At 41.7% G+C, this 15,122-nt stretch overlaps 1 protein-coding gene across 3 annotated transcripts in view; it reads right to left on the bottom strand.

The window, feature by feature from the left end:
- The window catches only part of SPTLC1 (serine palmitoyltransferase long chain base subunit 1), a 51,095-nt gene that overhangs the window by 22,221 nt on the left and 13,752 nt on the right, over positions 1-15,122 (bottom strand). For all 3 annotated transcript variants that reach the window (XM_037901663.2, XM_043546881.1, XM_043546882.1), the window contains 3 exons: positions 14,016-14,109; positions 11,504-11,576; positions 2,544-2,676 (listed from right to left, as the gene is read on the bottom strand). In XM_037901663.2, the coding sequence (XP_037757591.1) occupies positions 2,544-2,676; positions 11,504-11,576; positions 14,016-14,109 (300 nt within the window). The remainder of the gene's footprint in view (positions 1-2,543; positions 2,677-11,503; positions 11,577-14,015; positions 14,110-15,122) is intronic.

Raw genomic sequence — 15,122 nt, 5'->3', positions numbered from 1 at the left:
ACACAAACTGCAGCTTTTATTAAAAAGTCAAGAGAAACAAGTTAGGGAATACAGCCTTAACCATGAGTCTACTGCTATTTATTGCATGGGTTTTTGTTCTCGCAGAATACAATCTAAGTTAAATACAGCCTATTTTCTCATCACAAAGTGGGATACATTTCTTTGGAGGAAAAAGGTTAGGTCTGAAGCTTTTCTGTTTATCCAGCAGAACCCTTCTATTGTAGCTTTGTGGTTGCAGAAGCATTTTGCGTGATAGGAGAGGCAAAATTTACTAACTCCCAAAGAAAGCATTCAGCTAGTAAGCACTTTTTCTTCGTTAACTTTGAAGTGTTTTGTTTTGTTATTTTAGACATTTGATACCAATTTTGTCAACTGCTCTCCATACTATTGCAATAATTGCTTGTCAGATTGTCATCAACTCATTTTAATTGACAGTGTGAGTGAGGTAATTTGGAAGTAACCATAAGTTGTCAGCAGTATTTAATACAATAACTTCCAAAGATTTCTATAAACTAGTTATTTTTGCCCATAACAAGAACAAATATTATCACTTACAAGCTTAGACTCTCTACACATCAACTTAATGCATTTTTAAGCATGCTAGAATCACAAAGGTAGTACATTTGGGTCCTGACTTCTTATCAGATGCAGTTAGCTCTATAACTAAAGTTTCAAATTTTTTGCAATGTACCAGGTTTAAAAATTTAGGTTTTCTAGACCATCTACAGATTTTTTTCCTTTAAGCACTGTGTGCAAACCATTATGCATCAGGCATCACTGCTTCACAGCAATGTTTAAAAAGCATACCTGAGTCTAAAGCACTGTTTTAAAATACTTTACCTAGTAAATGGGTTTTTTTCCTAAAGTTGAGTATGTTTTAGGTGGAAATTAAGATAGGCAATTAGGCATGGAACTGGTTACTTTTAAAAAGTGTCAATCGATTTTTAGAGTAGAACTAGATGTTCAAAGTTAAAATTGAAGTAAGCTGATTTTGTTTTAGAAGATAAAGATTGCAAATTCCTTGAGGTAATGTACTCATCATCCTGTTTCTCTGTAAAACATCAATGCCACAATGGTGATCTGCAAATAATTTCGTAAGTTACTAAGTTTCGTAAGTTACACTATCAGAAGTGTAGTTTGTGGTACAACCCTTTTTTTTTTTTGTAAAGAGGGAAAGTAAGTGATTGCCATAATGCAATATAGGTAAGTGTAGCTTGAAATGTCACAGGGAAACCAGAAGGCAGCAGAAATATTTCTGAAAGTTATTTTTTTATTATTTAATATTCAAGTCTCTTCGGAATGAGTTCAGTACCTCACAGAAGCTTGCCTTCAAGCTGCTCCATTCAATCTTGCTTATGATTAAAATTCTTGCTCTGTCACAGTATTAGTTCTTTCAAAAGATAATATTAGTCTTATGATAATTTTTGGCATGACAGAGCATCTGAATATCTAAGTGACCTATAGCCCCACTATCTGAGAAAGCATGTACCTGAGTTCTCACCTTCCATAGACAATTCAGGATTTAGACTGGCATGAGTGTTGTCAGACTTAGTTTGTCAATCTGGGCTGGCCTCTCTGTCCCCTGACCCTTCTAACAGTTATGAAGGCATCAGTGCCCTGCAGGCAAGATAGAAAAACCTGCCCATCTCAAATGAGTTGCCAACGACACTGCACAATGGCTAATAGAGGAAAATTAACCACTGCAACCTTGCTGTTCCTTGCATACATGGGGACATGTGTTCCCTCTTTAGGTGGAAATCACTGCCAAAGTCTGATTTTCTTGGGTAACAGCAACAACTGAAAGCTAGCAAATTTGGTCTGAAGAACAAATCAGAAGAGATAGGAGTTTTAGGCCCACTGATCAGTTTACATGTTAAATATTGTTATACAAACAAGGTTAAATTGCTCTACAAAGTGGTTTTATTAAAGTTTTCCTTTTATTCTTATGACATTTAAACTTTTTCATTTTAATCCTGTCTGACTTTCAACCTACCGATCAAGCTTAAACCATTTCATGACAACTTCTATTCATTGTAGACATTCAACTTTAGAAATATGTTCCAGATTCTCCTCTCTGTTCAGGCTGCTTTGCAGTGTGCAGCTGACAAGAAGTGGCTCTCCTGCAGTTGGCTATGCCATATTTAGGATCATCCCTGTGGGGCACAAGACCGTCTAGTGGCATAGAGTTCGTTTACGACTTCCCCACCATGACCCATTGAGTTCACCAGTAGGTGATGCAAGTTAAAGTGAGTTTCAAAATGTTCTAATTTAAGCCAGGGCAACTGCTTAATACACAGCCAGCACAAATAGCCATCTTTGCATCCCTCCTTCTAAACTGCACTGTACGCTTCTCAGGAACAACTGAACGTTAAATGTACAAATTTATGTGGAGATGCAGTTATCTGGCTAAAGAATACCAGACTTTTGAACACACACAATCAAGGAGTTCTTCAAGATCTGAGTAATATTCCCCCCTCCTGCTAGCCCCCCCTCCCCCAACAGAAATTTTACTCTGGGATCTCTGCAAGATAAGTGTTACTTACACAAACACTATGTCCCCTCGCTTTGAATATGCTGGAATAGCACTGGCAATTGTGGCAAATCCATATGAGTATATAATAGATTCCTCTGTCCTCATAAATTTTGCTAGTCGATCTTCCAATTCCAAGTGTACATCTGAGGGGAAAAAAAATAAAATTCTTAGACAGTTAAATTGTTCTGCTTTTGTCGCAGAATGGCTTAACAGTTTGTATTCAGAAATGTAACACAGCCATGTACTGCAACAGAAATTTGCTAAGGAAGAGTGCAATTGTTTACCTCTAGTAACAGTGTCTCAGTAAATAAATCACAAAACACCAAAGCTGATGAATCCATCCCTGATGGGCATTGAGTGTTTGTCAAATTCAAGCATCAGAAGTTCTAACAGTTGTCAAACCATATATTGAAATATTTTTAAGTGTTACATATTTGTAGAGTTAATATGCTTGTGTACTCAGAATAGCAATGAGAATTTCCTTATACTTAGACTGTAAACACCATGGGGCACAGACTGCCTTTTTGTTCTGTTTGTACAGCACCTAGCGCAATGAGGCCCTGGTCCATGACTGGGGTTCCTAGCTGCTACTACAGTGCAAACAGTAATAAGCAACGCAATTTCCAGCAATTAACTTAATCCTGGCTGGCTGAACTTCTGTCCATCCTAACTCAGAAGAATCAACACAACCCAATATAATTGCCCAACACTGCACTGAAGCTTATGCCTTATTGCTTTGTTTTTACATGAACAGAGGAAAAGTGAAAAAAGGTAGACCATTCAGTAGTCTACGAACATTCTACTGCCCCAAGACTGATGTGTCTGTTATGGTATCAACGTTAAAGATGCAGGTTTTCATATTTAAGAAAAAAGAAAAAAAACCAAACAGGAATTGCAGCAAGATCCTGGATTTGACCCATGATCTCCACATCATGTGAACCACAAATATATACCATTCCCCAGAAGTGTATTTCTACTAGATGCCTCATCTGGAGTACTGTGTCCAGTTTTGGGCCCCACACTACAAGAAGGATGTGGAAAAATTGGGAAGAGTGCAGCGGAGGGCAACAAAAATGATTAGGGGACTGGAACATATGAGTTATGAGGAGAGGCTGAGGGAACTGGGGATGTTTAGTCTTCAGAAGAGAAGAATGAGGGGGGATTTGATAGCTGCTTTCAACTACCTGAAAGGGGGTTCCAAAAAGGATGGATGTAGACTGTTCTCAGTGGAAGCAGATGACAGAACAAGGAGTAATGGTCTCAAGTTGCAGTGGGGGAGATTTAGGTTAGATATTAGGAAAAACTTTTTCACTAGGAGGGTGGTGAAACACTGGAATGTGTTACCTAGGGAGGTGGTGGAATCTCCTTCCTTAGAAGTTTTTAAGGTCAGGCTTGACAAAGCCCTGGCTGGGATGATTTAATTGGGGATCGGTCCTGCTTTGAGCAGGGGATTGGACTAGATGACCTCCTGAGGTCCCTTCCAACCTTGATATTCTATGATTCTAAGTATATGTACATATTACTCTTTGCATATAATAGGTCTTCCCACTATAACCCTCATCCACGTGATCTGGAGCCATTTTATCCAGTCCTTTCAATACTTTAGAAACTGGACCCGTCCTCAGTGTGAGCTGGAACTGGCGGGGTCAAACAGAGAGCAAGGGCCCAAGCTGAGCTGTGCCAGCCAGCGGGGCCAGAGATACAGCCCAGAGAGAGCAGATCCTGTGCTGGGAGCAGAGTTGCAGCCACAGAGTCAGAGAAGCAGTCCAGGAGGCTGGAGGCAGAGCAGCAGAATCAGTGCTGAGGAAGAGTGGAGCTAGGGCTGGAGCCAGGTGTGGTGAGCAACTTGGGCCAGCCAAGGGGGAACCCTGGGCAAAGGGCCCAGCACAGAAATACACCCCCAGCCAAGGGTCCTTGCAGGCCAGACTGGGAAGGGGATCTTAACCTGATGGGTGGCTGACGCTAGGAAGAAGGGTCCAACCACCCAAAGCCCGGAGGTGTGTGGCCACCACCAGAGCAAGTGTCCAATCCACAGCATCCGTGCAGCACAGCCAGAGCCTGAGAAGAAGGCCTGGGACCTACAAGGAACAGACCATGAACTGCCCTGACATTCCAGAGACACTGTTTGTGACGATCCCTGCCACATCCCAGGGGTGATGTGTTTTCCTTTAATCTTTCCCATTTTTCCTTATTCTTTTTTTAATTAATTGTTGATTAAATAACTTGCATTTGCTTTAAATTGTATGTAATGGTCAGTGGGTCAGGGAAGTGCCCAGTGCAGAGAGAGTACCCTGGAGTGGGGACACCCTCGCCCCTGTCCTAGGTGACCGCAGCAGGGTTGGGGGGGGGTCGAGCCCCCCAGGAATCCTGGGCCCAGCCTTGTTGGGGTTACGAGGACTCTTCCAGACAGAAGAGTGGAAGGGGAGTCCTCAAGGGCAGGGAGGCCTCTGGGTAAAGGAAGTGGAAGCAAGGACTCAGATCCTTTCACTAGCCCACCTCACTGGGGTTGTGCAGAAGCCAGGAAAGTTCCCCATAATACAAAGCATGTGCAACTTAACCTTGTGGGAGCCCCTGTGGCATGGGGCCCTGGGCTGTTGCCCTGCTTGCTACACCCTAATGCTGGTCCTGGCTTTTATATGCAGAAAAACAGTTGTTGTGGCACATGTGGGCTGTGGAGTTTTTATAGCATGTTGGTGGGGGCCTCAGAAAGAGAAAGGTTGAAAACCCCTGGTCTAGAGGGAAAAAAAAAGAAAGCTTTCTAGAGAGGTGTACGTGGATGACTTATGCCTTTCAATAAAAATACATTATCTGAAAGCTCAGAACATCAGGCAGCTATCTGGGGAATGAGGGAGAGAAGATGACATCTATAGATTTACTAAGCTTTAATTGATAGATACAAACACCACACACACAGTGAAGGGGCTCTATATACAGAAAGCATTGTTATTTGCAGCAACCAGGAAGTGAATATAATCAGTTTCTCATTTAAAACTTAATACTTGACAACCATGATAAGTTACAAAAGTGTTGCCAATATGTAAAAGTCCGAACACTCAGGTCTGCTAGAGGTGGGTAGTGAGACTACTGCAATGAGTAAGAAATCTGTAGCATACCCAAAGTATACATAGCACCAAAAAAAGAGAATGAATTTTATGTAATACAATCAGAATACGGCTTAACACAAAAAGTAAGACCAGCAGGACTCTATTCATGATCCTGAAAAGCTCAAGTCCAGAGAAAGCCAGGAACCTAGTCTGGGACCTAGCCAGAAAGTTGACTGTCCAAATGAAGCTGAAATTGAACAGTCGCTGACTTCTCAATCACCTTGCCTAGGTCTGAGATTGGGTGATAATGTGAAGGTATATCACGCACAAGCATTAATAGTGAAGGGACATCACAGATATATACCACTTTCCTTGAGAAACCGGGATAGTCAGATCCCCAAAGAACCCAGAAGATCACAGACAGTGACCAAATCAAATGCAAAATATACAGCCACCAGTTAGAAGCCCATGATTCTCATATTGAAGAGGACTAGAGACACCAGCCTGGACCCCCTCATTCACAAAACACCCCAACTTGTCTCCACAATCCATTTGAAGAAATTACTAAAAAGGTGAGAGAGACTGAAACAGCAAAGACTGACAAAAAAGCACTTGCGATGAAATGTTCTCTGAGCTCATGCTGTCCTCCCACACTGACAGAGCACAGGAAAATAGGTGGAGGCAGACAATGTCAGAGTGCAGGAAAGCACAAAATGAACGCGAGGAGAGGTGGCGGGCTGCAGAGAGTAAGTGGCGGGCTGAAGAGGAAAGGTGGCAGCAGCGTGATGACAGGAGGCAGGATTCAACGCTGAGGCTGCTGGAGGATCAAACTAATACGCTCCAGCGTATGGTTGAGCTGCAGGAAAGGCAGCTGGAGCACAGACTGCCGCTACAGCCCCTGTGTAACGAACCGCCCTCCTCCCCAAGTTCTGTAGCCTCCTCACCCAGATGCCCAAGAACGTAGTGGGGGGGGCCTCCAGTCACTCCACCCCAGAGGATTGCCCAAGCAACAGAAGGCTGGCATTCAATAAGTTTTAAAGTGCTTCCCTCCTCCATCACCCCACTTGGTGCTTCCCTCCTCCACCACCCCTCCCGGGCTACTTTGGCTATCCCCCATTCGGGTGACAAATTAATAAAGAATGCATGAATGTGAAGCAACAATGACTATTGCCTCTGCAAGCGGTGACTGAAGGGGGGATGGGAGGGTGGTTAGCTTACAGGGAAGTAGAGTGAACCGGGGGGGGGGGGGAGGGGGGGGTTCATCAAGGAGAAACAAATAGAACTTTCACACCGTAGCCTGGCCAGTCATGAAACTGGTTTTCAAAGCTTCTCTGATGCGCACTGCGCCCTCCTCTTCTAACCGCCCTGGTGTCTAGCTGCGCATAACCAGCGGCCAGGCGATTTGCCTCAACCTCCCACCCTGCCATAAACGTCTTCCCCTTACTCTCACAGATATTGTGGCGTGCTCAGCAAGCAGTAATAACAGTGGGAATATTGGTTTCGCTGAGGTCTAAGCGAGTCAGCAAACAGCGCCAGTGCGCTTTTAAACGCCCAAATGCACATTCTACCACCATTCTGCACTTGCTCAGCCTGTAGTTGACCAGCTCCTGACTACTGTCCAGGCTGCTTGTGTACGGCTTCATGAGCCATGGCATTAAGGGGTAGGCTGGGTCCCCAAGCATAACTATAGGCATTTCGACATCCCCAACGATTATTTTCTGGTCTGGGAACAAAGTCCCTTCCTGCAGCTTTTGAAACAGACCAGAGTTCCTGAAGATGCGAGCGTCATGTACCTTTCCCGGCCATCCCACGCTGATGTTGGTGAAACGTTCCTTGTGATTCACCAGTGCTTGCAGCACTATTGAAAAGTACCCCTTACGGTTTATGTACTCGCCGGCTTGGTGCTCCGGTGCCAAGATAGGGATATGGGTTCCGTCTATGGCCCCACCACGTTTAGGGAATCCCATTGCAGCAAAGTCATCCACCATGACCTGCACATTTCCCAGGGTCACTACCCTTGATATCAGCAGATCTTTGATTGTACTGGCTACTTGCATCACAGCAGCCCCCACAGTAGATTTGCCCACTCCAAATTGATTCCCGACTGACCGGTAGCTGTCTGGCATTGGAAGCTTCCACAGGGCTTGTCATAAATATAAAGGGAAGGGTAAACCCCTTTAAAACCCCTCCTGGCCAGAAGAAAAATCCTCTTACCTGTAAAGGGTTAAGAAGCTAAAGGTAACCTCACTGGCACCTGACCAAAACGACTAATGAGGAGACAAGATACTTTCAAAAGCTGGGAGGAGGGAGAAAAAGAAAGGGTCTGTGTCTGTCTGTATAATGCTTTTGCCAGGGACAGAACAGGAATGGAGTCTTAGAACTTAGTAAGTAATCTAGCTAGGTATGTGTTAGATTATGATTACTTTCAATGGCTGAGAAAATAGCTGTGAATAGAATGAATATTCCTGTCTGTGTGTCTTTTTTGTAACTTAAGGTTTTGCCTAGAGGGATTCTCTATGTTTTGAATCTAATTACCCTGTAAGGTATTCACCATCCTGATTTTACAGAGGTGATTCTTTTTTTTTCTTCTTTTAAAAGTCTTCTTGTAAGGAAACTGAATGCTTTTTCATTGTTCTCAGATCCAAGGGTTTGGGTCTGTGGTCACCTATGCAAATTGGTGAGGATTTTTACCAAACCTTCCCCAGGAAGTGGGGTGCAAGGGTTGGGAGGATTTTGGGGGGAAAGACTTTTCCAAACTACGTTTTTTCAGGAACCCAAATAAAGTTTGGTGGTGGCAGTGGAAGTCCAAGGGTAAAACAGTTTGTACCTTGGGGAAGTTTTAACCTAAGCTGGTAAAAGTAAGCTTAGGAGGTTTTCATGCAGGTCCCCACATCTGTACCCTAGAGTTCAGAGTGGGGAAGGAACCTTGACAGGGCTATTGCCACTCACTTCTCAACTGTGAGGGCTGCTCTCATCTTGGTATTCATGCGCTTCAGGGCAGGGGAAAGCAAGTCACAAAGCTCCATGAAAGTGCCCTTAGGTATGCGAAAGTTTTGCAGCCACTGGGAATCATCCCAGACCTGCAACACGATGCGGTCCCACCAGTCTGTGCTTGTTTCCTGGGCCCAGAATCGGCGTTCCACGGCATGAAGCTGCCCCATTACAGCACCATGATGCCCACATTGCCAGGGCCCGTGCCCTCATCACTCTCGTCACCATGCTGATATCGCCTACTAGCCCGGTTTTGCTTTGGCAGGTTCTGGTGCTGCATATACTGCTGGATAATGCACGTGGGTTTAATGTGCTCCTAATTGCCAAAGTAATCTGAGTGGGCTCCATGCTTGCTGTGGTATGGCGTCTGCATGGAAAAAAAGGCGCGGAACGATTGTCTGCCATTGCTCTGACGAAGGGAGGGGCAACTGACAACATGGCGTACAGGGAATTAAAATCAACAAAGGGGGTGGCTTTACATCAAGGAGAAACAGAAACAACTGTCACACAGAATGGCCCCCTCAAGGATTGAACTCAAAACCTTGGGTTTAGCAAGCCAATGCTCAACCCACTAAGCTATCCCTCCCGCCGGTATTCCAGGCAGGACTGACTCTCCATTAAACTTTTCAAGGTGCCCCTGACAGACCTCACTGAAACGATTGTCGGCCGTTGATTTCACGAAAGGAGGGAGAGGGGAGCAAATGAATACAAAACAAATCTGGTCTATTTCTTGTTTTGATCCACTTCATCTATCTTTTACATCTTTGGCTGGCAGCAGACGGTGCAGTACGACTGCCGGCGGGACTAAAGAGAATGACCTGGTCGAGTCACTCCTATTTCAGTCCCTGGGCCCACGTCTGCCCAGGCGCTCCTGACTGATCTTACCGAGACGGCCAAGAGCACCTAGGACATGATGACGATGGTTATCAGGCCTATTGCACCGTCTGCTGCCACAAGGCAATGAGCTGCTGTTGTGTAGCAATGCAGTACCGCGTCTGCCAGTACGCAGGAGACGTACAGTGACAGTGAGCTGAGCGGGGTCCATGCTTGCCATTGTATGGCATCTGCACAGGTAACCCAGGAAAAAAGGCGCAAAACGATTGTCTGCCGTTGCTTTCACGGAGGGAGTGAGGGAGGGCCTGACATGTACCCAGAACCACCCGCGACAATGTTTTTGCCCCACTAGGCATTAGGACCTCAACCCAGAATTCCAGTGGGTGGCGGAGACTGCGGGAACTGTGGGATAGCTACCCACAGTGCAACGCTCCAGAAGTCGATGCTAGCCTTGGTACTGTGGAAGCACTCCGCTGAGTTAATGCACTTAGAGCATTTTGTGTGGGAATACACACAATCCACTATATAAAACGATTTCTAAAAAACTGACTTCTATAGATTCGACCTAATTTTGTAGCGCAGACATACCCTTAGACTCAGTCATAGCTCGCCTGCATATCGGCACAAATTCCACATACAAGATCTCTCCTCTAAAGTCTTCGAGCAAGTTTTTTGAAGTCCCAGAAATCACCACTGAACTAGTGACTCCTGGACACAGGGCTGCCAATATATGGTGAGGAAGTCAAGGAATCAAAAGCATCCATAAATGCTCACTAGTAACTATTATTAGATGGCTATCACCTTGGTTGGAGAGGCAGACCAGATATGTTGTGACATTAATGAACAAAGTCTGCAGAATTAAGTCTCAAAGGCTGCAATACAACAATCTTGCTCTAGCAGATATGAAATATTTATCAAATTTAAACACAAAGTGATTGCCTGACCACGCAATAGGGCTGACCTGACTAAATGAAATATCTAAACCAGCCTTCTGGAGAAATCAAACATATGGTTGACGCCAAGGGAGCTCTCTACAACCATCTGGGTTAACAAAAGAATCCATGACTCCCAGGGAGTGACATGAAAGCTCACAAGACAAGACAACATTTTAAGCCTGTAACTATCCTGCCCTTTACGTCATCTGAGTGGAGACAGCAAAGGAATAATAAACGCCACAATTCTGTAATGAAATATTAGAGAGGCTAGTTTCACAACTAAGCTGATTATAAATAGGAAAAAAAAAACAAAAAAAAACCCAACCTTCACATTGAGATTTATCATAACTAGAACTCCTCCCACCACAAAAAGTCTTAATGTTTCTTGTAGAGGATATTTCATTCTGAATACAGTATTATACAAATAAGACAAGTTTCATCATTAGAATTTTAAAATATACAGAAGTCAGACTGCCCTCTTGTGGTCTATTTAGCATTTAATGAAGGAGTTTAAAGTGCATTTCTACTTCAACCATTTTAAACACACTTCCCAGTATGGCAAATTCCACAGCATTATAAACAAGGGAAATTTTGAAACATAAGGAAGCGTCTAAAGAGAAAAAAAGTATAGTAACAATTTACTTGACAAGTAATTTCTATATATCCTTGCTGTTACTGACGTTATGTATTAGAAGACAGTTGGGTAGCTAGTAGTAATGAAAATAGCTACTTTATTACATCTTTTAAAAACACTTAAATATGTCTCAGTCTTGACTGGATTGTGCATATTCCCTCTTTTAGACTCAAACCCATCATCATTTAATTGTACTTATTTGGACTCTAGTTTATCCACATTCTCTCTATGGTGCCCTAAACTCAATACGTCAAATTCAGCATTATGACTTGGCTACAGGATCTGTTAGATGGACTACGTGAAAAGCGCCTTTTGTTTAAACACTTGTTTAATTTAATTTTAACAATGATAAGCATCACAGATCATTAGCAATCATACCAAAAAGTCTGTTGTGTGCCAGCCACTCCATGCATTGAGAAACAGACAGCGTACAGAGTACGTATTTTGGAAATACCCAATACCTCAATATGAAAATCTTTAAAATAAGATAAATTAAAAGCATGTTAGTAACAGAAAGCAAAGTTATACTTACCAAAAGTGCCGTAAAACCCTCTAGGTCCACAAGTGCCAACTCCGTACTTCCTCAAAGATGCCTGGGCTGCATTCTTTAGTGAAAACATTAGATGAGAAACAACATTTAGCTTATTTCTACAATAATATATTCTGCACAATTCACATTGTCAATTTTACATAATTGTCAACATTGCTTTTCTTGTTCCATATAAGTTATATAGCCATAGAACCAAATGCAATTAAAATGTTGTACAACAACTAATTTTGTAAACTCATTTGCCAATGAGACTTTACTATTTTAATCAGGTATTTAGGCTTAGTTTACTGTATAACAATACTACACCGATGGTACACTGAGGAAAAAAGTACCTAGTAGGTACCAATAAGTTAACTTTAAAATCAAGCAACTATATACGATTCCATACCTACTGAAATATTAGCCATTTCAGTAGTACTGTTCTAGCTGAAGGACAAATTTATATTTCACAAAAAGGCAAAGATTATATTCTACTACCACCTCAGAAGTGTATTATTTACTTTGTCCTTTATTTCCTTCACACAAAGAAACTAAGGAAAGATTTTCAAAAGCACCTTATGGAGTTAGGCACCACTGCAAATCTCACTGAGACAACAGTTGCCTTGAGATGTTTAATTTAATAATAATGTAACAGTCACCTACTAATTTAAGAACTTTCATTTTGATGACAACCTATAGTAAATGTCACCCTATCTACTTTGGTATTTCACATAAGTAAACTATATTCCTTAAAACTTCAGGAGCATAAAGAGAACTAGCTAAACTCTCTCTCAAAATAAAAAGAAAAGGAGTACTTGTGGCACCTTAGAGACTAACCAATTTATTTGAGCTCACAAAAGCTTATGCTCAAATAAATTGGTTAGTCTCTAAGGTGCCACAAGTACTCCTTTTCTTTTTGTGAATACAGACTAACACGGCTGCTACTCTGAAACCTCTCAAAATAAAGTTTTCAAGCCGACACCATCCATCAATGACTGCACTATACACAGCTATAAACTAGTTATAGTCTTCTCTGTTTTTATCAATATCAGTTGGGGAGAGTGCCTCTTCAACACCTAAGGAGAAGGAGGAAGTCACTTCTATCAGATTACCTCCTTTACAGTAAGAAAAGGAATATTAGATTAAACATTAATTGAAAAAATTATTCAGCTCTTGCAACAAGATTATATATAGTTCTGAATACAACCTGAACAAGTTATAAAAACTGATTTGACTTTGTCTTCTTATATAGAAAGCAGTTTGAATGGAATACTCAGGGCCATGAAAAGATCAAAGTTTAAGTGCATCACCCCCTTTCCTGCAAAGCATGGGCATGATCCTGTTAACACCTCACTATTTGGCACAATGCGTACTACTGTACCATGATTAGTCTCACTGAAGCCAGTGAGCGTACCGAAAGTAGCAAGCACTATGCCACAGAGAAAGATGTCCATAAACTCCTCTATCAGATGCCATTTAGAATCTCAAAGTTTGTCACTAAATTTTTCTAGAAGATACTTCTAGAAGTGTTTTTAAACAATTCTCTCTGTAGTCTTTATTTTTGGTTACAAAATTTAAACTCTGTCACTTTTTCTAATCTGAAAGAATGACAGGGTAGATGAGGCTGTTTATTTCCCAGAGAATTCTGTTTGGTTGTGCTAAAATTGCTAGGGCAGATATAGCCCATATAAAAGCAAGGATAATCAAGGAAGGGGAAAAAATAGATTATCTACTCAACTTTGGAAGAACTTACGTATAGAGAATTGTCCTTTTCAAACCTATAAATGCCTCAGAATTGAACACAATTATGGATACAATTTTGTCACAGCAAAATTAGGTAAAATTCACGGAATAGTCATGGTAAAAACGGACAAAATCAGTGTATGGCCACTGCAGGGCTGAAGCCTGAGCCCGGCCACCCAGGGCTGAAGCCCCAGAAGTCACAGACATCTGTTAAAGTCACGGAATCTGTGACCAAACAGTATCTTATTTATAATACACAAACTACAATGATGCATATACTGCCATATTTAAATGTTGATTAAAGTTTTGCCATTTAAATTCCTAGCACTTTCACACTTCCAGTATGCACTGGAAATAACTGAGGCATAACACAAGTTATTGCTATCCATTTATTTCATGTTGTTACCGGACTGCACTCATGTGGAAACACCTCACCCAAGAATACTTATTTAATATTTGCATATGGCTTTGAATATGTCTAAATATAAGAGCTAAATGTTTTTAATTTTGGTAATTCCTATGAGGTAGGTATGTAAAGATCTTTTCTTTACAAATAAAGAAATGTAAGCAGAGGTGAAGTGACCTGCTCAAGGTCACATGGTAAGGCATCAGCAGAACCAGGCTTAGGATGTGATGTGGATGAAGACTACTACTATGCTAACTGTTTGAGAGAGTCATATTTTGAAGTCATCCCCAAACTAAAGATAAAATGCAATAGCACATTTTTAAAAATCCCTTTGTATATAACTGTGCAATCATATAACCCACTCACCTTCACTCTTTCGTTATCCAGAAGTCCAAGAAAGTTAAAGGATGCAAAATTTATACATTCCTTGCCGTTCACTATGATTTTATGACTTGGGGGGCTACAAAAATATAAAAACAGTGCTATAGTTAAAGTTAAACATTTGTCCATTTCATAATGGTCAAACAGTACACGGATTTTTTTTTTTTAAAAAACATAGTAAGATTAATTAAAACATGATTTTTTCCCCCCCCTATTCTGCCATGTTTTCAAAGTCTTAATTTTACTCTGAACCTAATGCCATGTCTACACTACCACTTATGTCGGCAAAACCTTATGTTGCTTCGGGGGGGGGGAGGAAAGGGGGGGAAGAGAAGAGAGGGAGGTTCACAACCTCGAGCGACATAAGTGGTAGTGTGTACAGTGCTATGTCAGCAGGAGAGCTTCTCCCACCGACATAGCTACCGCCGCTTGTTGGGGGTGGTTTAATTATGTCGATGGGAGAGCTCTCTCCCGTTGCCATAGAGTGGCCACACAAGATCTTACAACGGCACAGCTACATCGGTACAGCTGAGGTGGTGTAAGCATTCTATGTAGACATATACTAACCACAGCATCTTGTCAAATTCCAGTTTGAATAATTATATTCTGCCTACCTAAAATTCCGTCTCTTAAACTAAATGGAGTACTCTCCAAAGTTCTGTTCTAAACTGTTTAGGATTGCTGCTTGTTTAAATAATTGCTGGTTCATGTCACAAAGGTGATATATTTAAGTAATGGTTAAAACTTCTCCTTTGTATAATTTGCAAAGTGCATTTGGGATCCTTTGGAATAAGAGATGCTATATATAAACAAAAGATAAAAGTGGGATTTAAAAGTTTTCCCTCCCACTTCGCTAACAAGAGTTAACTAAAAAACAATAGTTTCATCATAAAGCAAGATCACCCTTGCAAACACGTATGGAAAAAAGTTATAAAAATAAAAAGGCACCAAGTTTATGCAGACACTGAACACAAGATGTTTTAGAATGCTTGGGAAATCTGACATGCTAGATTTCATTCTGTTTAATTCATAGAAGTTATAGTAATTCCAGGAACTGTTTTTGCTAGGAGTCAGCCAGCCAAAGAACCAGGA

Source organism: Chelonia mydas, chromosome 5 (genome assembly GCF_015237465.2).
Source record: "Chelonia mydas isolate rCheMyd1 chromosome 5, rCheMyd1.pri.v2, whole genome shotgun sequence".
Taxonomy (NCBI): Eukaryota; Metazoa; Chordata; order Testudines; family Cheloniidae; genus Chelonia; species Chelonia mydas.
The sequence above is the reverse complement of the archived record's forward strand: the minus strand, read 5'-3'. Positions and strand labels throughout refer to the sequence as shown.